At 41.7% G+C, this 24,616-nt stretch overlaps 1 protein-coding gene across 1 annotated transcript in view; it reads left to right on the forward strand.

The window, feature by feature from the left end:
• The first annotated feature begins 2,496 nt into the window (after positions 1-2,496).
• The window catches only part of PSPC1 (paraspeckle component 1), a 53,296-nt gene continuing 31,176 nt past the window's right edge, over positions 2,497-24,616 (forward strand). The window contains exons 1-6 of the mRNA XM_006274076.4: positions 2,497-3,000; positions 5,792-6,093; positions 8,223-8,318; positions 9,828-10,024; positions 17,404-17,488; positions 19,526-19,634. Of these exons, the coding sequence (XP_006274138.1) occupies positions 2,641-3,000; positions 5,792-6,093; positions 8,223-8,318; positions 9,828-10,024; positions 17,404-17,488; positions 19,526-19,634 (1,149 nt within the window). The 5' untranslated portion in view covers positions 2,497-2,640. The remainder of the gene's footprint in view (positions 3,001-5,791; positions 6,094-8,222; positions 8,319-9,827; positions 10,025-17,403; positions 17,489-19,525; positions 19,635-24,616) is intronic.

The raw sequence follows: 24,616 nt of genomic DNA on the forward strand, positions 1-24,616 counted from the left end.
TAAAGCATTTAAAGGAGTCAGATTTTAAATAGAAATTATTCTCAAACATTAACTAGAGCAGAACTGACACTACTATAAAATCACAGAAATATAAGGTTGGAAAGAACTTCACTGAAGCTTTGAACAGTGATAGCTAGCTCACCTTGCCTAACCTATTTTTTAAAGCTATCAGTGAAGAAGATTCTACCGTCATCATAACAATTGGAAAGCTTTTTCTATTATTCCACCTAAATCTTCTTTCCTGAAAAGTAAGCTGATTTTCTTCTCTCCCCAGTGGCCATGGAGAAAATTTGATTATTGTCCAATTTACAGAAAACTTCCTATGTACAGAACACTGTTATGTATGCCCTCAATCTTCTTTTTTCAGATTAAATGAACCCAGGTCCTTCAGTCTTCTCCATAAGCCATGTTTTCTAAACCGCTCCTAATTCTTGTTGCTCTTCTCTGAATCTATTTCCAGCATGTCTGTATCTTTCTTAAAGTGTAGTTTTGAGTGGAATAATTCCCTTCTGTGTTTTACATGCGAGTCTGCTTTAATAACTCCACAAATAACTCCTGTCCATTAACTTTTATATGATAACTTCAGAGCATAAAAGCATACTTAATTTATCATGTTTCTACAAGAGGGGTTGACAACCTATAGCTCATGGGATGGATTCAGTAACATGCTGCTAGATGGAAGAAAAATGGAAAAGGATTTTGAGGCCACAGATCAGTCTTGGCCTTGAGCAGGGCCATTCTGTCCCACTGCCAGAAAACGTTGCTAACTGCTGATTTGTAACTTAAAGATCCTTTTCCACCATCCTTTCACCTAGCCAGGTATCTTGATTTTGCATTTGTGTATTCAATTCCTCCTTCCTACAAATCACACTTTACATTTGTTACTCAGTTGAGACTTGTTAGAGCATAAGAACTGCCACGTACTGGGTCAGATGATAGGTCCATCTTCTCACCACACCATCGCAGCAGGCTGGGGAATACCAAGCCAGACTGCGTCCATACAATGCATCCCTGCCAGCTCTACATGTTTGTGGTCCATACCATCCATCATTCCTTTGCATCCTGCCTGGGTACCATGTGTCAGGACACCCTTGGTGAGGAGGAAGTTCCCAGGTGGACAAGCATATACTCTATCTTGATTATTTGAACTACCTGCAACCTGAGCTGGCAGCTTCTCCACAGAGCTGTTGCCACAGGCATGTATCCACAGGCATACTTCATGGCTTCCCCTAAAACCTTCCCCTTCTGCAGGCAGAAGGAGACCCTACCTGAAGCCCCTTCACCACTTCCTCTAGAACCTCCTGCTGGGGCTCTGGCTGCACTACTTGGCACACCTTTTAATTTATGCATTCCCTATCTGCAGCCCCACCAAATCCCAGGACTTCCTGGTCTACCCCCTCCAAGCTAATGATATACCTGACCAGGAAGGAAGCTCTAGCAACTGGGACCCCCAGGGACTGCAGGGCTGTTTTCCTGTCCCTGGTCCCATCACATTTCTGGGAAATATCACTGGGCAGCATCCACTGGCTCCTTGGCAGTGGCATCCCAACAGGAGAGGGTGCGGGGGCCTGCCCCCAGGTGATGGCCTGGTGAGGGCGCCAACCAGGCCCTCCAGGAGGTACTTGGTCCCCCGGCAGGAATTCTATTTTCAACACCAGCATTTCTGGACTTGGCAATCAGCTGCTGGGAGACCACCTCCCTCCCATGGAAGGGGCACAAATGCAAGCATTGGCCTCCCGGCACCAGAGACCCACAGTACGCCACTGCTCTTTGGCCACATTTGAAGGCCAGCGGGCACTGTCCTGTGCGCTCTGCTCCCTGACCCTGCTTGGCGCGCTTGTTTTCAACTGTTGACTGCCACTTCCATCCCTCTTGCGTCTTGTATTTGTCCCAAGCAATCAAAAATGTGCCCTTAGCAGTCCCCCTGCCCCACCATCAAGGGGGGGCTCACAGCTCTAGTTGGTGGGCTTGTTCCACATTCAGGAATAGCTCAGGTGCCTGCCTCAGGACGGTGACCCCGAAAGGGAGAGTGAGCTGGGCACGACCCCAGTTTCTTCCCCCATTCCTCTTTCACTTGCAGCCTCCAGGATTCAAGGTCTAGGAAGCTGGGATCCAGAGCCTGCAGCCCTAACGTCGATACTCAACAGCAACTAGTGCCCCTTCTCTCCCAGAATTTGTCCAGCCCCTTTGTTTTGAAGCGGGCTAAACGGCGGCTAAAGCGCCCCCAGTCGCAGCGAGGATCTCAGAGCCTCTCACAACGTGCCAAAATGGCGCCGAGAAGGGCTGGACGCTGCGCACCAGGGCGGCTGAGGCGTGAGAACGTCCCGGCACGAGACCGGGTGCGCACGCAGGTAACCTCAGGCGGGGGCAGGGGGTGACCCCGAGTTCGCCCTCCCCTACTGCTGCGAGCCGGTCACGTGGGCTCAGGATCCTGGCCCCATCCCCCGCCCTCGCTCTCCAGGACTGGACGCGAGAAGCCCATTGCGCAGGCGCCGCGTCTCACGAGGCGGTGTGGGGCGGGGCTTGCGCCAGGGACGTTACAACTTGTCTGGCCCGGCGGCGGCGCCATTTTGAATCGGCTGCGGTTGGAGGTGGCGGCAGCTGAGCGAGGCGCTGCGTCCCCCGAGAGAGCCAGAGAACATGGCGGCGAACCGGAATCTGAAGCAGGTGCGGATCGAGAACAGCTCCCCGGCGGCGCCGCTGGGTGTGGTGGGCGGCGGCGGCATGAAGGGGCTGCGCGGCCTGGAGGCGGAGAGCGAGGCGGCCGCCATGGCGCTGGGCAAGGAGCCCGGGGACGAGGAGCAGGGGCGCGGCTTCACCATCGACATCAAGAGCTTCCTGAAGCCCGGCGAGAAGAGCTATACGCAGCGCTGCCGCCTCTTCGTCGGTAACCTGCCCACCGACATCACCGAGGAGGACTTCAAGCGCCTCTTCGAGCGCTACGGGGAGCCCAGCGAGGTCTTCATCAACCGGGACCGCGGCTTCGGCTTCATCCGCTTGGTAAGGCCAGCCCCTCGCTTCCTGCCCGCCGCCTGTGGGGACCCGCTGGAACCGGCCCCTCCGGGCTACTTCCCGCCCCCCCCCGCGCTTCCAGAAGTTTCCTTGTGCGAGCGGGCGGGTGGCTGATGCTACCCTCTGCAGGGACGGGAGGCCCCGTGCAGCTCCATGAGGGCTGAAAGACCACCCCCCGTTTCCCCCTCCCCACTCTTTTTTTTGGTGCAGCCTGTTTGGCCCAACCCTGGAGACCACAGGTATGGGCCCGTGTAGACAGCTGTGCTTGTGGTTTCCATGCATACTGCCAAGATCTCCATGAAAGCAAGGACTCGCGTGGAGATCTCAAAGCCTTGTGGTGTTTAATTGCAAATACCCCAAATGGCCTGGGCTGGTCATGGGGATAGTTCCTGTTTAAAACGTGGGTTCTGGTATTTCCAGTTGAATGTGTCAAAAAAACCCATTTTTTCAGTCCTCCGTTCCTCCCTAGCCATAAGGAATTGCCTCTAGTTTTAATTAGTCAATGCTGTCCTGACTGTTTCTGCGTACAGTTTACAACGGATAGAGTAGAGATGGGCAGCCTGCCATACGAGGAACAGAAGTGGCATTGGGGTAGCCTTTGTGTGCAGCATCTGGCAGATCTGGGAGGAGCTGGTAGGAAAGGAAGCAAAAAGAACAGATCTAGGAGGGAACAGAACAGATCAGGCAGAGGAAGAGGATCGGAGGGGGGCCTGCTGGCCCCCCATTGGTATAGTTAATATACACACAGTTGGCTGGCAGGTGGGAATTTAAGGTTTTTTGGCTTCCTTAATTGCTCCTCTACCTTTCAGCAGTTGAGACTTGTTTTTCTTAAGCCACTTCTAATGTAAGTTTTCTAACTCTCACTTGCCTATGCACTTTTAAGTGTGGTTTGTGTAGTCTTCTTCCCCTCCCCCCATCACAATTTATGATATAAGATAAAATACATTTTTTTTGTTTTGCTGATGGGCAGTTTCTAGGCATATTGAGGGATGAAGCAACTCATGTTGCCCTTTAGCAATTTATCTAGTTATCTGAACACTTTTAACGGGCTGTAGAGGAAGCACCATCCTGTTTCCTTGGCTTGATGAATGGTTCTTTTAGCAGAAGAATATTCGGCATAAGTGAAAGAAAAGCTCCAACTCAGAAAAGAGGATGTTGGGAAAGGCTGACTTGTGGGTTAGAGTGGACAAAGGATGAAAACAAATGAGGAATAGTAGTTGTTTAAAGTAAAAATGGAAAGTACAGAAGCTACAATAAAGAATCTCAAGGGAATCTAAAGCAGTTTACTTCTAAAATATAGATTGTGTTGATTTAGGAAGGGTACTGATTCAATCAGTACTTATAGTAGATAATAACTAACCATGCTAACTAAAAAAAAGAGCTCCCTGTGAATTTTAAAATCCTTCTTTCTTCCAAGGCACCATGGGTGACTGGTACCACCTTAGTTGGAGGTGGGGGGGACACATGCCCTCCCTAATGACAGTCGGTGACTGTGGCCAGTCTTGCTGATGGGGGTCCGCCGTAGCCAATTATGCTGACTGGGAAGTGGCTGTGACACTTTGTCTGGCGCTCGCAGTGGGTCATTGGTGCTCCTGCCTGCCGGTCACCCAAGTGGGGATCGTGGCCTGTCGGAGTGCACCAGCACTCTCGGGGTGCACATGCACCCCCTACCTGTCACCACTGCAAGGCACTGTCCAATTTGAGAAGTAAATCTAGAAATATTTATGGGACCTGAAGAGGAACTAGAGCAGGGGTGGGCAATTATTTTGGACAGAGGGCTGCTTAATGAGTTTTGGCAAGCCATCAAGGGTCGCATGACAGGCAGCCCAGGGCAGGTAAATATTGATTTTCTAAATTTTTCACGGGCCCTGCAGGCCAGACAGAATGGCCTGGCAGGCCACATCTGGCCCCCTGGCTGCATTTTGCCCACCCCTGAGCTAGAGTATATAAGTCCCTCTGAGTGTAATCCTTGAATATGGAATGGTCACATAAACATGATGAATAGAAAAGTACTAAAAAAAGAGAGAGATTTGAAATCTTACTATTTAAGTAACAAGCTGAATTCTTTTCTGTCTTGGTGTGGGGAATTTCCTCTAGCTCACAACTAAAACATACATTTAAGAGGCATTTTTTTAAATAGATTGTGGGGGAGCCACATGCAGATTGCTAAAATCAAATGTAATCTGAAACAGCTCCGAGAATAGGATATTGGTTGTAGCTTTTAAAAATGCCCAGCACTAAGTTGCATACATTTATATAAATGGCGAAATGCATGTCAGGGCTGAGAAAATGGCGGCAGCGTCCTTTTGAACTAAAACACATTGAAGGTGTTTTCGTTTCCAAGCACACCACTGCCATTTTCTTAGTGCTGATGCACAGTTTGCAGTTGATACAAACACATGTGATGCAGTGCTGGGCACTGGTCAGTTCACATGCTCTGCAGACTCGATTAATCAAGTCTGCTCCAACGTGCTGGATTTTCAGCACATTGGAGCAGACAAACGTATATGTATAAATGCCCATAGGCGGATGAGGTCCTTTGGGTAAATGTGATATCTTTTTATAGACCAACTGAATAGTTGGAAAAATTGTTCTTTGCAAGCTTTTGGGCACAAACATCCTTCTTTGAGAAGAGTGTACTTTCAGTGTTGAAGCATTCCCCCTCAGTTTTAACACATGTAAAATAAAAATTAATGTTTTAAAGGGCAAAGTAGCTTTGTAGAAAATGGAATAGGAGTGTGCATAAAATGTGTGTTTGTTTTTTTTCCCTTTGAAAAAGGAATCTAGGACACTTGCTGAAATAGCAAAGGCAGAACTTGATGGTACGATTTTGAAGAGCAGACCACTTAGAATTCGTTTTGCTACACATGGAGCTGCCTTAACAATCAAGAATCTTTCACCTGTGGTTTCGAACGAGCTACTGGAACAAGCCTTCTCTCAGTTTGGCCCAGTGGAGAGAGCTGTTGTTGTAGTAGATGACCGTGGTAGAGCTACGGGGAAAGGTTTTGTGGAGTTTGCAGCAAAACCTCCAGCACGGAAGGCTCTAGAAAGATGCAATGATGGGGCATTCTTACTGACTACGTAAGTTTTTAAGGTGTCTCCATTCCCCCCCCCCCCCCCCCCCCCCCGTTAATTTTTGTGAATGCATTTAAAATGTGGAAAAAACTGCCTCATAAGCAGGGGTCCTGGTTTTGTCTGTTTAAATATCCCAAATTCTTTGATTAAAAAACCCTCCCAAATTCTCTGATTAAGCCTGCATTCTTCTGCAATTAAAATGAAACACCACTAAAAATATATATAGGCGTCAGTTGAATACAATGTTTTATTGATATACAACTTTAAAGTGGGGGTGCACTGATAGAGATTTGCTGATACTGATAGCTGATTTTTAAAGGAGGTGTATCAGCCAATACCAGTTTCTGATACCAGCCCAGCAGCTTGGATGAGCTGCGTGCAGCTGTTAAGTCTGGTGTGGGGGAAGGGAAGGGGCATGGGGGGGGCAGATTAAGGCCCCCATAGTGAGGGAGGACTGTGGCTGGGGGAGGGGCAAGTACTGCCCAGCTGGAGTGGGCACGGGATGGAGCCCCAGGGAGGTTGGGGGGGGTGGCTCCTGTTACTGTGCGCTGCTAGTCCGGTGCTCATCCGGTAGGGCATTCAGGGTTGGGGGGAGTATGCCCCTGGATCTGCATAGGACAGGCTTGGACTGGGGCTGTGCGAAGTTTTTCCTGTCCCGACCTGTGCAGATATGTGGGCGGGGGGGCAATGCCCTCCCAGACCAGCGGCAGAAGAGCGGTGGGAGCTACTGGATGAGTGGGTGAATGCTACACCAGCAGTGTGCAGCAGCTCTGTCTTGTGCCCATCCTGGCTAGGCAGCACTTACTCCAGCCCCACTCTTCCCTCATCACTGGGGGCCTAAATCTTCCTCCCCCATGCCCTTTCCCTCTCCCCTCCCGTCCCCTTCCACAACACGACTTACCAGCTGCTTTTGCCTGAGTTGCCGGGCTGTGCTCCTCACTGCTTATGTGCTGTGCTGCAGCTGCATGCACACATGGGCATTTATCCGCCAAATTATCAGCTGCATCAGGCCGACTTTCAATATGATCGATTTTCTTTGCATCAGCGCTGGTCCGATATCGGACCGATGCATTAGTGCATCTCTACCTCAATTTGTAAGCCTACCAGTGCTTCATTCGTTATAATAAAATAAATTCTAAATATATATATTTTGATATTTGATTGTGAGTTTTTTTATCATGGAAAATTAGAGCCCCCCCCCCTTGCCCCCTTTCCTCACCAGGATGTGGGTTTAGCTGCATCTGTCCCCCTGCTGCTGCTGCTTTGTGGTGCTGAACAGCCCTGGTATGCCAGTGCCTTGCCCCTGCTTTTGCCTCTCACTCCCGACCTGCTGCCCCCACCTGCAGTGAGGAGGGGAGTGGGTATGTGGGGAAGGGAAGGAGCTCTGAAGTACAGTTGATGCTGGGGAGGCATATGACCCATGCACTGTTGTGCTGGCCCCGCACCGCGCCCCCCCCCCCCCGTTTTCTACATCTGCAGATGGGTGCAGGACTGTTATGAACAATAGACTAACATGCATAAGTCTAACTGATTAATGATAATGTTTTCTTCAGTAGATTATCTGTTTGATTGCAGTTTAATTATTCACCCATATTTTGTATCCATTTTCTAGTCTTTCAGAATTATCCATAGTTATTTTGATTCTTACTGATTTCATTCCTGCCTCTGGAGTCCTTAGTAATCAGAGTTTGATCAGTTTTACTGGTTTGTTTTTACTCCACTGCAACTTGGTAAAACTATAAGTAGAAACACTGAAGTTAACCATGAGCAGACTCAGGAACATAACCCATCTGTTTTCATTTGAGAGGTTTAATTTGTCAGTATAAGATGTAGAAAAAATGTTTAAGTGAAAGTTAAAAGATGCTTCTTGCCTCAAAGACTTTAATTCTTTTCTACATGGATTTTAGCTTAATTAATTAATTAATTTTATTAGCCAAATAGGACACAGAAAAAAAGGCAGTAATGTTTTCCATGCAAAATAAGTGGCTTGTTTGCAAGGCAGATTTGCTGCTAACAAAATGTTTTTGAAGGAATTAATGTTTACATGAAGTAAGACATTTTTAGGAAGCATTTTCAAAATATTACATGGTTACCTGTTTCAATGTGGATTTCATTGGTTAAAACATTTCTTTCAGAACACCTCGCCCTGTGGTTGTAGAACCTATGGAACAGTTCGATAATGAAGATGGACTGCCAGAGAAGTTAATGCAAAAAACACAACAATATCATAAGTAAGTTGGATATATGGTCATCTATTTTAGTTCGGCTTGGTAGGCAAGAATCTCTTATACTTTGCCTTGACGTGTGTTCAGGGTAGTGAAAAGAACATCAGAAATGCTGATATAATCATTGATAGAATTGTTTATCAATTAGAGCGTTTAATAATATTTAATCATTGATGTAATTGTTTAGTCCATTGATTTTTAGATGTGAGGACTTCCTGTTTGTGAAATGCAACCTCAAATTATAGGAACTCAGGCCATGATACTGCAGAAGATTGTTCGCCTCATGCTTACTTTTAAATCCTATGAATAGTTCATTCAGCTTTTGTTAAATTTAACTCTGTTAAATTAAGCATGTGTGTGTGTCTTTGTAGAACAGGGTCTTAGCTACTGCAGTGATGCATGCAACATAAGCAGCTGTATAACTTTAAACGCCAGGTAGAACAAAGGTTCTTTAATTTATCACTGATCAATAAATACATCTTTTGATTTTGAAACTTGTGCATCCAGAAATGTTGATTGCTGGAGGCAGAATGCTTAATCAGGCTTGCAAGAACAGAATAACTTTTTCTACAAATGATGTATATGATAACTGTTTTTGTACATGTGCCATTGTAAAATTAAAAAGCAAAACATTTTGTTAGAAAGTATATTGTCAACTGAAAAGATAATGTTAGCTTTTAAAAACTTTTAGTAATACTTTAGTACTGTAGCAAGTTTTGATGCATTCAGGTTCACAAGTGGGGACCTACTTAACTCATGATCAGAGAGAGCCATTTTCATAGTTTGCTCATGGCATGAAGGGCTGATAAGGTGGGCATTTCCCAATGGCCCTGCCATCACTGCTGATTGGCAGAGAGGCCCTGCCATCACTGCAGACAGTCAGTAAGTCTCAAGCATGTGAGAGTGGCTATAGGGATTGCTGCTATAGGGATTGTCTTAAGTATTGTGGTAAGGATTGGGAGAGTCTAAACAGCGTATTCATATTAGAATATGAATAATACACTGTTTTTTGCAGGGTGGGGGGGTTGATTTTGCAGGAAATTGTGGCTGGAATATTTCCCGGGGATTGCAAATACTGCTGGTTTCACGGTTTCAGTGAGAACTGCAAATTAAGTAGGTCCCTATTCGTAAGTCATATATGCAGCTTCTTGCTGTAGAGGCCTGATAGTTGTTAGATTAATTTCATAGCTTTTTACTAAAGCAGCAGATATTTTCAGTATTTAAACATGAAACAAAGTATTTGATAATAAGATATAATTATGTGGGGGTTTTACTTGGTTTCATATTTATTATTTATTTAAATTTTTACTTGGTCATGCTGGGTGATCTCTACAGTGCTAATGTGCAGTTTTAAGATTTACATTTGGAAAACAGTCTTATGTTTGGCCATTTGATTTGAAATTAGAAATATATTAATTGAAATGCATCATTAGGAGTATATTTAGTACTCCTAAATAGACAAATATATATATATATATATATCTCTTTACATTTAACTGCTCATATATTTATTAGGGAAAGAGAACAGCCTCCACGTTTTGCTCAGCCTGGAACTTTTGAGTTTGAGTATGCTTCACGGTGGAAGGCTCTTGATGAGATGGAAAAACAACAACGTGAACAGGTTGACAGAAACATTAGAGAAGCCAAAGAGAAACTAGAGGCAGAAATGGAAGCAGCTAGACATGAACATCAGTTAATGCTGATGAGGCAAGGTAAAAATCAGATACTCAGTGTAAAGATAATCTGTTCTCACTATTTTATGTGTAGTATATTGATTGTATATTTGTGTATGGTGGTAAAAGTGTCAGAGAGTTTGTTAGATGATTGGCCCTTTAATAAAATGCATAATAGAGAGAGGGGCAGTACTTCTACTGAAGTTATGCTATTTTCAGACAAATATCTTAAAATCAAGTGCAATTCAGACTTCTGCAGATTAAAAGGTGATACCAGGGCCATAGTTTTGTTTTGACACAGTCTAAATACTGTATGTCTTCAAATTTAAGACACGGTCAAATTTTCTGACACTTAATTTTTAGGACAGAAGGTGCCAGATGAAGATAAATGTATAAGACTAGAAGTTCTGTGGTGTCTGTAAGAATTTTTTTTATTTTTAACTCAAATTTAAAATGTAGCTATTTTAGAAGAAATACTTAAAAAAAACAAAACCCCAACACATTTATACTCAAAGGAATACAGTGGTAGTAATTAAGCATATTGGGGTAGCTTCATAGATTCAGTGGTAGAGATTTTTTACTCTTCTGTTTTGAATGTTGCATGTGTTCCTAACTTGAATCAAGTTAAAATTTTCATATTATGATAGACATGAATAACTGTCACTGCACATCTCTGGCCTTCTCTCCTGGACATAACTGTGTGTTGGGAACTATTTTTTGTTTTTGTAACTGAAAATCTTTTTTGCTTTGGAGCCCAACTTTGGGGTCTAACTGTATAGACAATCAAAGGAACACATTCTCACTTTCAGGGGGGGAGGGTTTTTTTTTCTATCTAATTGAATTGTTTTAAACCAACATTGCCTTTTTCATTACAGAAGATCTTAGTGCTTTTGACAGGCCACACTAATAAACACTGAAACCCTTGGTGTGGAAAAGAACCACTACAATGCAAAGTAGTGGAAAGAGGGGAAACTGGCTGTGTGCACTTACACTAAAAAAAATGTGCTGTGGAATTTTTTTTAATTCTCTCTAAAGGCTGTATTGGATGCCAAGCAGTTTTACATTCCATCTTGACATACCAGAATGGTCTCTCTTGTCATTTTTAGAATGTTAAAATTCTAAAAGCATCATGAAGTCTATCTCATTTAAAAGTTTTGGGCATGAACAACTGATATATATCCCTTCTGTCACAACATATTTGGCTTTCTGTGATGCTTAATAAGTAAACTTTTAATAATGCATTCTGCTTCTGGAAAACAAAGGTATTTTGTTCCACATATTTTTTTACATAAACATTCACGTGTTTTTTCACACACGTTTCCAGTGACTTGGCTAGGCTTAGGATATTTTTCCAAATGGCTCAGCTGCTAAATGCTTTATTAAGTGGGTATTTATTTATAGCTTGCTTTTGTATTAATAATTTAGAGTTCCTACTGGGTTAGTTATTTGAAAAGTTCATTTTGAAATGTTTTTAATTGAAAGCTTAAACAATATTTTATTTACTTTTTCTTACCAAGTTGTCTTAAATTACTGTGGCTAAAATATTCAAGGGAAAATATATTTTTCTTTACTCATTTTACAAATAATTGACATCACTAGGTTTGCTGAAAAACGTAATATTTGTCTGAAGATCACACGTTTGCAACATAGAAAAGATAAAGAATGTAAAAAAAAGTGTTTATAAAACCCCACATAATGGTATATTTAATACCTGAAACACAGTTAATTTCTAAAACTAATTAAAAATGTTAGGTTGTCCCCCTTATTAATGTTAAATGACTTTTGATTAAAGAGCCTAAAGCAGTAAAATACATGATCTCAATACAGGCATGTGGTTCCCACAGCAAAGATCCCTAAAAATGTAACTTGGGAAATTCAGGGCAAGAACATACAAAGTGTGGGAGGGGCTGTGGGTGGAGAGAGAAATTCTAGGCGATTTGGGAGAAGAAAAAAGTTTGGGGGGAAAAAAAGAATTGATTGGATAAAGAGTTCATTTCAGTACTGGAAATACTACAAAAGTTAATTTATTTGTGGATGGCTTTCTTGTTAAAAACCAAGTGGAAGTGGTATGTGTATACTAATGATCCAGTATTTGCCAAGTTTTATAATCTTTCTACTTCCTTCAGCTTTTGTCTTCTCTTGAAGGTTTCTTTTGATGAGCTTGCTCTTTTTGTTTTAATCGGGATGCTAAAGAGCAGTTCATTTTCTCAACTGCCATGTGGGTGCAATCAAGGATTGATTAGGGCAGGGGTGGCCAACCTGTTACATGAGTGCCACAAAGTGATAAGGAAAGCTTCTGTGCATGGCATGAGGGGGGACAAGCAGGACGGCAGCAGATAGGGTAGGAAGCAGAAAGTGGATCAGGAAATCAAGCGGGGTCATAGTACAGGGATCAGAAAGCATAGAAGGGGGATAGGGTAGGGAGCAGAAAGCAGAGCAGTAGATTAGGCAAAGGAAGGAGATCAAGAATGGCATTTTGGGGGAGTGACCCTAAATTGTAGCACAGTTGCCAGAAATGTTGGCTCCCTGGGTTAGGCTAAGCATTTGCTATTGCCCATGATTCCTTTTAAGAGGCATGGGAAGGGAAGAAGTTTTTTTGAACAACTGTGCTTGGCTGATGACAGCACTATTTCACCAGCTGTTAATTTGCATCATAGGATAGGAGAGGAATGGATAAAGGAAGTGCAACTGCTGTGTTAAGGACCATTTAAGGGAAGCTGTACTATTCACATTAGTACCCTACTGGGAAACAGTGTTCCTTTATAAGTGGGTGGACTATTTTGCTATTTTCTGTAGGAGCAGTGAGCCCCTCCTTACATACTTTGATACCAGATGGCCTTGGTAGTTCTTGCCATGCCTTTAACAGAAGAAAGCTAGGCTTTTCCTTATATGTCTTAATTTGACAAGACCTGATGCTAGTGAGGAGAGGTTGCTTCTACAGCGATCCCTTTTTTTAAGACCATCTCTCCTCACCAAAAAATGTAAGGAATTAAATGAAAATACATTGACATAGTGATCTTTATTTTCCTCTTTTTATTAATTAACACTAAGGCCAGCACTTTCCAAACCTGGTACGTTTGGGTACTCTTGAACCTGCCATACTGCAGCTACCTCCCTAAGATTTTCCAAATTACCCAGATAGTTCAGTAGAGGCTGGAGCTCATGCTAATATCCTTGGCTTTCTAATGTCCCCTCCTCCATGCTTAGTAATTCAATGCTGGGTGGGCTCTCGGCACTAAATATTGGACATTTGAATTCAGTGGGGTGTTGTGCCTAGTCCTGTAGCACTCCATGCTGGCTGAGGAGTCATATGAGCACTCAATGTTAACCAGTGCACCACATCAGTATATATGTTTCCATATGAATTATGGCAAATATTCCAGTTAAAAAAAAAGTAAACTAGAGTGAGTTAGTTAACACTGATAGAGTGAATGTGTTTCATTTTTCAGCATGGTAGGAAAGGCATACCTAATACATGCGTGTCTTTGTGGGAGGGTGGAAGTACTTTGCTCTCTGCAAAGAGTTTGCAGGTGTTAAGTTGAAGTGCTACATGTGGGTTAGGAACAACACTCTGAGTATCATTGGCAAGCTTAAGTAGTGTGGAGTTCCTGAACCTCTCTAGATTGATTAAGTCTTGTGCTGAAAATCTGGCATGGGGTTTTTTTGTTAGATAACTAGGGGTGCGCTAATAGAGGTTTGTTTGGGCGATACTGATGGCCAATTATTAACCAGCTATATTGGCCAGTACCAGTCTGGTTGCTGATATGCAGCCTGGCAGCTTGGAAAGCAGTGTCTGGCTGCTAAGTTGGTTAGTGGGAAGGTGTGGGGGGGCAGGTCAAGGCCCCCCCATAGTGAGGGAGGGAGTGGGGCAGGGGCAGGAGCAAGTACTGCTGGGGCAGGGTGTGGGACAGAGCTGTGGGTAGCTTATTGGGGGAGGGTGGCTCATACCACTGTGCACACCCCCAGGGGAGGCATGGGGGACATGTGCCCCCTGGAACAGGGTGAGGGCACGCTTCTTGCTGTGGACTCTTCCTGGAGGGGGGCAGAGGCAAGTCACCCCAAAATTTGTCGTAGACACCCCTCTCAGCCCCACTGCTGCCTGTCCCACCTCCCTGAGTGCAGCTGCAACGCAGCCCTCCCCCCCGCCAGGAAGAGGCTGGCATAGCCTCCAAGCCCACAGTGGGCAGCCTGCCCTTGCCCCACACACAGATCCAGGGGCATATGTCCCCCATGCCTCCCCTGGGGGATGCACAGTGGCCAGGAGCTCATTTCCTGGATGAACCACCCGCAGCTCTTGTCCCACACCCTGCCCTGGCTGGACAGCGCCTGCCCCAGCCCCACTTCCTCCCCAACCAGTCTTGGTCTCAGGTGGATGCTTTGCAAAACTTGACATCTGCTGATGGCTAACTCCTGTAGAGGGGATAGCTGACTAGAAGCTGTTCCTTGTGTTGGGAGAACCTCCAGCTGAAATGAGTGGAATTACTTGCATATGGAGGACTATCCTGAGTAGGATATTGGAGTTTCTTTTCTCAGCTCTGGGTTCCTTATTTAAAGTATCTTTTGTGTGATAAAAAGATTTTGTCCACTGAAAACTTTGTAATACGTTCTGAGGTATGTTCTAGTGGTCGTAGTGCTTACTGAACTCATTTAGTGCTGCTTTATTATAAGTTCTGATGATGACTGTGACTACTTATGTGGTGCTGATGCTTTGACTTTGTAACTGTCCCTGAACCTTTTGTACTCGCAGCACCAAAGTTACAAACACTAGCATCAATGTTTTTCCTGAAGAGAGGTGACAAAAGGCTTTCTTGGAATCTTTTCCACTATTATCTGCTCTTTCTGTACTACTGAATCTGCATTCTTTTCTTGCTAACTTGCAGTTAATGTCACCTTAGTAACTGCTTCTGGACCACACTGCCTTAGGACTAGATGTGCTTGGTTTCAGCTGTGTTAAGTATTTTTTCTGCTAAATCTCTGATGAATTGCCCCCAAAATGTATTCTGCTGCAGTGCCAGAAATATATTGGGGTTACATCCTTTGTTTGGCACAGCATGCAAACAAGTCTTTCAAATGTTTACAGCAGTGTGAGAGCATACATGAATCTGAGTGCTTGGGTAGCAAAAACAGCCTTTGGGAAAACACTAAATTTGTATTTTTGAGTTCCACATCTGTTATCAGCACTAGTTTTGGTTTCTTTTGCCGGGGGGGATTTTTTTTACTGGGTAGTACCATTTCTTACACAACTGATGAAAGTTTCCCTGTAAAGGTGACCTGTAATATATATTATTTTTTTTTGCACAGATCTGACTTTAATCCTATTATCAATCTAGCTGATCCATAGTATGCTTTCCATTGATTGTAAGACTTAAAACAAGCCCTCTTGCTGTCCTGGCCTCATCTGTCTTGGATGTCACTTCATTTATGCATTCATGTCTGTCTAAAGTTTGTTTCACATGCATATTTTTATCATTATTACTTGGTAATAACTTTTCCTAGGCTATGCCTGTAGCCTCTATAAGACTGCTAACAAAGGTAGTACCCTTTTATGGTATTCACACCTGAGCCACTTTGCTTTGGGTCATTTGGGATGCAGAAGCCCAGAAGTACATGCTTATTAGACAATACCCTTCTAATGTCTTTTATCTGCAGTAATATTTTCTGATGGTGTGCCTCAGAGGTGTCAAATATATGCCCCACAGGCCAAATTTGGCTCCCAGGGCTTGTTATTGCAGCTGCCAGAGCCACTGTGGTGATGGTGTTAATCTGTGTGGGTTCTGAAGCAGTTGTTTCAGCATGGCTCTAGAATCCAGGGAGGGAGTTAATGCCACTTACCTTGCTACACCTGCTGCTGAAATAAGGATTTTTAATTTCCCCTGGTCTTAAGATTGGTGGTAGGGGATAAGGGAGCACAAGCAGTAACAGCATCAACTCTCTTGGTTTTGGAGCTCTGCTGAAATGGTGGTAATTCCTGTATCCAGCCTGTGAGGCCAAACAAGTTTGAAAATTGGTGTTTTGGGATGTTTACTATATTGACCTTGTTCTCCTATTATATCACAGGATTGAATGTTACTTCCAGAATTAAGTCTTGAGGTGATCTGGGTAATTGTAGAAGTCATTGTATTTGTGTCTAGTAAATTTAAAATACCATGATAAAACATTTGGAAGCTCAACTTATAGGTTGTTACCATTATTATTTTTTTCAAAGAAAATTTGATTATATTACTCTATTAGTATCTTTGGTCATGGTGCTAAAATAATCAGTGTGGCATTGTTTTAAGTTTTGAAAAGGTTTTTGACAAGGTCCTTCTTAAGATGCTACTAAAGAAAATAAATGGTCTTATAGTGTGAGAGGATTATCTTGGAACAAAAGCTGACCATAACACAAATTTAAAAATTTAGGAATAAATGATGATCATAGTCTAACACTGACAATAGGGTGCCTCAGAAGTCTGTGTCCTGCCTGATGTTTAATAAATTAACAGTTTGGAAAGATGGGGAGGACTAAGGTAATAACTTTTGTAGATGACAAAGTTCAGGTTAGTTATATCTAGAATAAAGCTGTGAGGAATATTCTTAAGAATTTAATCAAAGTAGAAAAATGGGCAACCAAATAGCAGATTTAGATCAAAGTTAGTAATTGAAAAGCAATGTATATTGGAAGGAAAAATTAGATTCTTTCTGTATTTGATGTGTCAGGTTAACTGTATTGATTTGGGAAAAGGAAAATTTATAGCGAAGACTTTGAAAAGATTAGGACCTTAGAATGGAAACTACTAAAGGAAAGCATGATAAAATTATACAGAATTATGGGGGCTTCCGTTGTACTGTTCCGGAAGAGGGGCTGGCAACTTAGGGCTCCAGGAGAGGAGGCTTCTATTGCACCATTGCAGCTGAGCAGTGGGAAGAAGTGGCAGTAGTGCGTTGGTCCTGACGCTTGCCCACTTCTGACCTGATGGGTCGTTCTGTCCCCTGCTATGCTGGAAAACATTTTCAATCCCTGTAATAGAACACAAGAGCAAGGCACACTCAGTGACAATAAAAGGAGAAAATCTCAGAATTTTATATGATCGATAATTATAGCGTATTGCTTTGGTACAGGATGTTATTGAGGCCAAGAATTTTTCTAAACTGAAAATGCAACTAAAAATAATACACAGGTGTTGGGGATAACGATAACTAGCCAAAGAATTTTGGAAGAGAAATAAAACCTCAGATTTCAGGTTTTGAATTGTTCTTTATTAGGGGTAAGTATAAGTCTGACATAAAGCTTCTGGCTTCCAGATTTTTTGCTCCTTCCTTTGAAAGTTTTTATTTGCATATCAAATGACCTAAGTAAGATGCACACCTTGGGTTAACCTATTGAATGCTGAAAGAGGAAGTTTTGAGTTTCCTTATTGTGGAGGTCTACTTTCTTGCAGATCTCATGAGGCGCCAAGAAGAACTGAGGCGTTTGGAAGAACTTAGAAATCAAGAACTACAGAAACGGAAGCAGATACAATTAAGGTATTTAGTTTTATTTTGTACAGATGTGGTAGTGAGTCGCACGTTTTAGACAAGTAATTGGCATATGCTTGAGAAAAAGTAAGAATTTTTAGTTTGTAGGCCTTCATTTTGATGTCTGCTATAGATGCAATTGTATTCTTCAGAAGTACTTTTATTAGGGGCACAAGAATAAATGCATATGAAGTTCCTACATTCCATGTGAAAAATTATTTTAAGATTGTTTTAAGTATATTTGTAGCCTTAGATAGGAACATGTCCATAATACATTTTCATGTGCTTAACTTAGAAAAGAGTCACAGAATCATAGAGAAGTAGGGTTGAAAGGGACCTCCAGAGTTCATCAGTTACAGTCCCCTTCCTGAGGCTGGATCATCCGTATCTAAAGTATCCTATATAAATCCATAATCTTACTTTTTATAAAACTAGCTTCAACCATAACAGAAAACACAACAAACTAACCTGCCATAGGTAAAGCAGGGGAAAACCACGACATCCAATGTTGTATAATACTGTGATCTGTAATTATACAATAGAAATTTCTGTAAACTATTTTCCATGTGATATCTTATTCTGTGACACATACTAAAATTAAAAATTTCTTTAAGAACTGCTTTTTTATGTGCACACAGATTTTATTTGAGTTTATAAATATGTTAATGTGCAAGAAAATAAGAAAAATATCAGTGCCTTGTACTTGAATTTACCAGTGTCCTTTGGAGACAGTTACCCATTGCACGGTAATTTATCTCCTGTGAAATAAGAGCCTGGGGAAAAAAGAGAGGGCAGAAATATCTATTACTACAAACATTTTGACAGTGTAATTATTTAACAAATATTCATAAAAGACTGGGTTCACCTTTAACCTATTGAATGCTGCCTGGCATAGCCACAACATCAAAGAATGTACCCATGTTGCTGTTGGTTGTATACCTGGTAAATACTAGGGCTGTGCGGAGCTTCGGGTGGTGATTTGATTTGGAGGAGATTCGGCAGCTGAATCTCCGAATCCAAATCGAATCGGGACCAATTTAAAGGTCTAAATCGATTCAGAGCTCTCCGAATCTTCTGCAAAGTTTTGCAGAGCTTTGCTGATTCAAACAGTCCCCAGTGGCTGCAGCAGGGAGCTGCAGCCACTCCGAGCTGGTAAGTACTAGGGGGAAGGGACCATGGGGGGACCCCTGCCAGCCCCCCCGACCTCCCTTCTCCCCCAGCCCCCCCCATGGATGCTGCCACCTTCCCCAGCTTGGTACCTTAAAGAAAAGTCCTGGTGTTCACCAGGTGCTGCTGGGCTGGGGGCGATCCCCACTGCCTCACGCTGCATGGGGGGGCTCTGCATGAGCCCCCTTGACCCCCCAACCCTCCCCCCTGGCTGTTCTGCCTGCCAAGGTCCGATGCTTTAAGGAGAGAAAAAAAGCCAAGAAAAGCCCCAGGACTCGCTGTTCCTGGTGCAGCTTTGGGGGGTCATGCAGAAGGATCGCCCCCCACCAGCAGGAGCAGTGAGTCCTGGGGTTTCTTCAGGGTTTTTTCCTTAAAGGGCCAGAGCTGGCCAGTGTGGGGCACCTGTGAGGGGGCATGGGGAGGGGGTTCAGGGGCTTGTGCAGAGCCCCCCCCCTCCCCGCAGTGGGGTGCAGCAGGGGTGGCCCTCCACCTGGCAGCATCTGCTGAGCCGGAGCTTTTTTCCCCCCCAAGTGCTGGGAGCTGGGGCGGGCAGGGCAGCCATTGCAGGGCTGGGAGAGCAGGCAAGGGATGGGCCTGGCCTGGCTAATTCGGAGATTTGGCTGAATCGAATCAGGACAGTGATTCGAATCACCGAATTGAATTGCTGTCCCCGGAATCGGCTGAATCCGAAGTAAACACTAGCTGCTTCTCGCAGGCCTAGTAAATACCACAGTAACTAAGTGGCATGTCAAAGGCTAGTAGGCAGTGTCAAGTGTTCTCATTTTGAATTTAATTAGTTTTAACCCTTGAGGCCTGATGCAGTGAAGCAGTGTGAAAAAGCTAAGAACTTAATTTACACAACTTTATTAATTCTTTTAGACATGAAGAAGAGCACCGACGTCGTGAAGAAGAGATGTTACGCCAGCGAGAACAGGAAGAACTCAGACGGCAGCAGGAAGGAGGGTTTAAACCAAATTTCATGGACAATGTAAGTAGAATCTTTGCTTAACATCTCAAGTGTAAAGTAAAAAAAATAAGGTTGGTCTGGCATGACTTTTCCTGTGTTCTCTAGGATGACCAGATGAATGTGATTTCTTCCAGTCTGCTCTTACTTTTACAGCAAAATGACAGCAGTTCATTTTTATGGCCCACTCCTAGCATTGCAGTTTTGTCTTTGGTACATAATGACAAATACTCTCTCTTTTCCCAGTGACTCAGGATTTCAGCTAATAGAAAGTGTATAAGTATTTATTTACAGATTCAGGACCTCATCTTTTGTATAAATTTGCTGTCTCAACAATACCACTTTTCTTCAAGGGTCAAACATATTTCCCATATTTTCTCTGGGCTGCATCTAAACGGAGAGTTGCATTGGTTTGGTTAAAGTTGTGAATTTTAAATCTGTTTATACGGTGCAGACCTGTGTTTGGACATTTTTCTTTCGGTTTATGTTAAGTTTATGTGAATCAGTAAGCAGCTCTTAAAAAAAAGTGTCCACACAAGGGTTTATGCAGGATAAGAAAAAGAATGTAAACAGGGCATAAGATTGCTGCCCACCTTGAATCTACTGTAACTAGTAGGGTGAGAATATAATTTTCTTCAAAGCCCTTCTAGGTAAAAGAACTCAAGAAGACCCTAAAAAGAAGAAAAATGTTCTTTTCTTCTATTGTGGATGCATTGGGTTTTTAAAAATTCTCCTTTTTCACATTAGTAATTTAGGCCTGGTCTGCCTTGGAAGAAAGGTGCCTGGAAAAATAGTGAAGCAGTGACATCACAAAAGAATGTCTGGTATATACAGAATTATTGTTTTGATTTGGTTAAGGATGTAATTAAGACCACTTGGATACTTAAAGGGTATCCATCCGTGCCTTACATGGATAGAACTATTTTTGAAGGGAACTAAGCTTTATGAGTATCAGTCTGCTTTACACCATTACAATGACTGCCACACTTATGTAGTTTGTGCCAGCATTTTCACTTTACTTTTAATTTGAGGGAAACATTTTAACTTTACATGAAGTGGGTACTATTCATTGTGTAGGTAGAGGCTTAGCTGTTGAAAACATCAAAAACTGTTCAGTGACTTCATATTTTTTGGAAAGGAACATAATCTTTTGTAAACATCCAGGTTTATCACATTTTCTGTCATGACTGATGAAAGTATAATTGTGTTCTAAAACATCTTGAGAAATTCTTCAGAAAACTTAGGCAGGTTCCTTCGTAGAGAGGTGTGTGGGAGAGGGGGAACACAAAGGTGGGGCAATAAGTTATTAAGGTTATTTTTAAACAGGTATTCGGATGTGGCGTTGCTACTGGCTAGTAGAGTTTTTGGCCAGATTAACTAGTTGAAGTTGATTACATCACCAAAAAGAAGTTTTCAGCAGAGTTGGTTTGTGTTTTTGTTTTTTGTTTTTTTGCTGGTTTTCACTTGCATACATCCTTGCATTGTGAAAAAAGATGTATGTAAGGATTAAGCATTTATTTTTTCTTTAGGATAATGGAGGATGTAAGATATAACATTTTTATAAGTCAAGTGGTTAAAAGTTTTTGTGTGCATTTTTAAATTATTGTGTTACACAGTTAGAAACTTAGAACATTTTGACTTTTGTAGTGTTTTACAGTTGTGTAATATGATTTTATAGGGCTGGAAGGGGACCTCTAATTTAACTCCCTGTTCAAGGAAGGATCATCTCTATCCAAACCATCATTTTCAAGTTCTGTTCTCAGCTATTCCTAAAGCTATATGATTGACTCTATTGTACAATTACAAGGCATATTGGCTAAAGCCATGAAAAGCACTCTAATCTGCCACAATTCAAGCAGGGCCATCAGTGACCTGCTGCTGCAAATTTTACTAAATTTAACTTCAATTTACATTTTAATCTCTTTTACAACATAAGATCTGTTACATACAGCATTTATTTTATGTAACTACAGCCTTAAACATGTTTGGATATATACTACAGGTCCTGTTATTTCACTGATATTTGGCCCATCTTCAAAGGAGAAGTGCTGAAAACCAAACTGAATGTAGCATGATAATTAGTGTGTGTCATATATGCACTTTTTACACTATTGTAAATGTTAGGATGACTTTCCAGGTAGAATAAGCCTGAAGCATTTCAAAATACTTTTCAAAATTTGTGATTGTTCCACTGAGGTCCATCCTGTTTTAACAATTTCTGATAATTGGAAACTAATAGTCTGCTGCAGAAAACATGTATTCAGAAGTATATCACTGCTAAAATTGATCTGAATTATGATATATAATATGAATACATGTTATATTTTCAAATGGGAATGTCACATGAACTTAAACGACAGTTCTGTAAAACGCTTTGAAAGAGTTGATTTTGTTTAGTCAGTTGTAGTGATTCTGCTATTGTTGTGATATGTTGGCTTTTACTGAAGTAGCTTAATTTAAAATGCAAAAAAAAGACCGAATGAAAATTGCATGCCCCTTTTACTATTTCCTTTACTACTAGTTTTCATTGTAGGGGACTATTATGTCATTCTTGAATATTGAAGATGAAACAAGTTTCATAGATAGCTACTTAAGTTCTAACATATGAATGAGATTCTTCATTGAAAATTATGCATTTTGGAGTAGACCAGAAATGTGAACCATTATTACTGGATACTGTGAAAAGATGTATTTAACGGAATATCCACCATCATCTTGACAATGTCTTCTTTAATCAAATTATTTTAGTTACCTAAAATTTGTTATTTTTAGCATATTTGTGTGGGGATTTTACTATATCAGAACTTCATAATGGGTTTCCCAGCCTACTTTAAGTATGGCATATTTCTTAATCTTTAGAACATCATGTGTTCTTCTATGGAAGGAAATGATAATTATTTCTAATACTTGTTTTTGTTTCTTAAAAGCTTTGAAAAAGTAAGCTTCCTTCACTTATATCCTATCCTTTTTCACTGTTCAGTTTAAAAGAAGGACCTAAATGGTAAGTGTAATGGCCACCCAGAGACTGTTCTCTCAAACTATCTTAATTTATTTATTACTTTCCCTGTCTCTTTACTTTCAAACTTGTAAACTCTGATTTTTTTCATTGTGTTTGCCTTATTTTGAGAAGAAAATTTTTGCACACACTATTCAGTACACGTTGGAAATCAATATATTCAGTTGCTTGTGGATGTTTCTCAGTTTTATTTTTAATTGACAAAAAATGTAAACAATACTACAGAGCTGTTCATTTGCTGTACTTCCTTGATATGATAGTTGAAGTTTTACCAAGTTTGTAGCCTGGTAGTACTGGCATTAGGGACAGCCCAGAGATGTTCAAAGAATTTATTTCAATTTTTTTTTAATGGAGTGAGAGTTGGCTTTAAATTTTAAAGGTAAAAAAAAGTTTTATCTCTCTCACTTTACAGTGTATAATGATTCACTCTTAGAAAGTTGTTATAGTTGGAAGATCATTACATAAATTTTAGTTTTGAAATCTGTTTTATTCTTTTCTCCTTTATCTTTTCAGGTATCTACTAGTTTGCATAAATACTGTATTTTGCTAGAAGGAGAACTTATTTACAGTGGGTAGCAAATATAGCATTTTATTTTCCATCACCTCATGTTTATTTGTTTAAAAGCAATATTTTCTACTTTAAACGCAGTTAATTTATAGGCTATTCAAATAGTAAAATGGTTAGCATCCAGGTTTGAGTGGCTTTTAAAATGAAGGTTGTAGGTTTGTGTATCAGAATATTTTCACCAGATGTTCATTTCAGTGCATAAAAGCTACTTTTAATTCAGTGCACTGATTTAATGAGGGTTTGTTCTGATCCAGCACCAGGAAAAAATATTGAATCTCCTTATCGGGTCAGCAAAACCCCTCAAAATAAGCAAGGTTGGTATTCTTAGATTTGGATGTTACCCGACCTTAATTCTATAGCAGTGGCATAAAACAATTGTAACATGATCAGATCAATATTGTAACTTGATAAAATGCTAAATGCAATAATTTAGCAGTGACTTTTAGAGCAGATTTTTACATTTAAAAAGGGAATTATGATGCATAGTTTAAGTAAAATGGTCAGTGATACACAGGTCCTGTTGCTAAAAGTGACATAGGTACTTAAATGATTAAAGGCATAGACATATGCACAATATACCACGTGAAAAAAAGGGGTAGGACTTCAGCTGCTCCATGGTAACAGCTTGTTTTGTGTGCTCTCATCTCAGAGTAACTGGAAATGAAATTGCCTTAGATTAGGCCTCAATGAAAGAGTAAAATGACATGGTTTGCCTTGTACTCACAAGAGGTAAAGACTGTGTGCAGTGTAGTTACTGCAGAGCAGCTGAACTGCGTTACAGGTGTGGCACATCTCTTTTTATTGAATGGTAAATTGTCTGTCTCCTTGAAATTCTATAGGTTTATATTCCTAAATGCCTGCTTCTTCTAAAGTTCTCTTAATCATTTTTTTTCCTTTGGTCTGTTTTAAAAATCATGGTAACTAGATTTTGGTTGACTTCCTGGGTAACAGCTCTGCTGTTCAGATATGTTCCATAAGTATTGGAAGAAGGAGCCAAACACAGCAGCATCAGAGATTGCCTGAATAGTAGAGGCCAAAGCTGCTTGTAGGGTAGAAGCCCTAATAAGACTTGAATGGAATATAGCATGGAAACAGTATAGTACAGTCTTCCCTGCCTCTCAAGAATACTATTAAGTTGTTTGCTTATTTTTTTGAAAGAGTATGGATTAAAAAAAAAAAAGCATTTCTCTAGCCTTGATTTCCCTCCCATCACAATCCAAATCTCAGTTCTCTTGGTGGGAGTGAAGATTTCCTGGATTATCTGCTCTTGATGCTGCTGCTGTGGCTGGCTTTGCTTCTTGTGGATATGCATGCAGATGAATGTGAATAACAAGCATGAGTTCTGCTTATGAGAAGACAAATGGAGAGGGTGAGCTGAAGTCCCTTAATATCTAGGGAACAGGGCTGGATACTAGTGCAACC

This window comes from Alligator mississippiensis, chromosome 1 (assembly GCF_030867095.1).
Source record: "Alligator mississippiensis isolate rAllMis1 chromosome 1, rAllMis1, whole genome shotgun sequence".
In the NCBI taxonomy this organism is placed as follows: domain Eukaryota; kingdom Metazoa; phylum Chordata; order Crocodylia; family Alligatoridae; genus Alligator; species Alligator mississippiensis.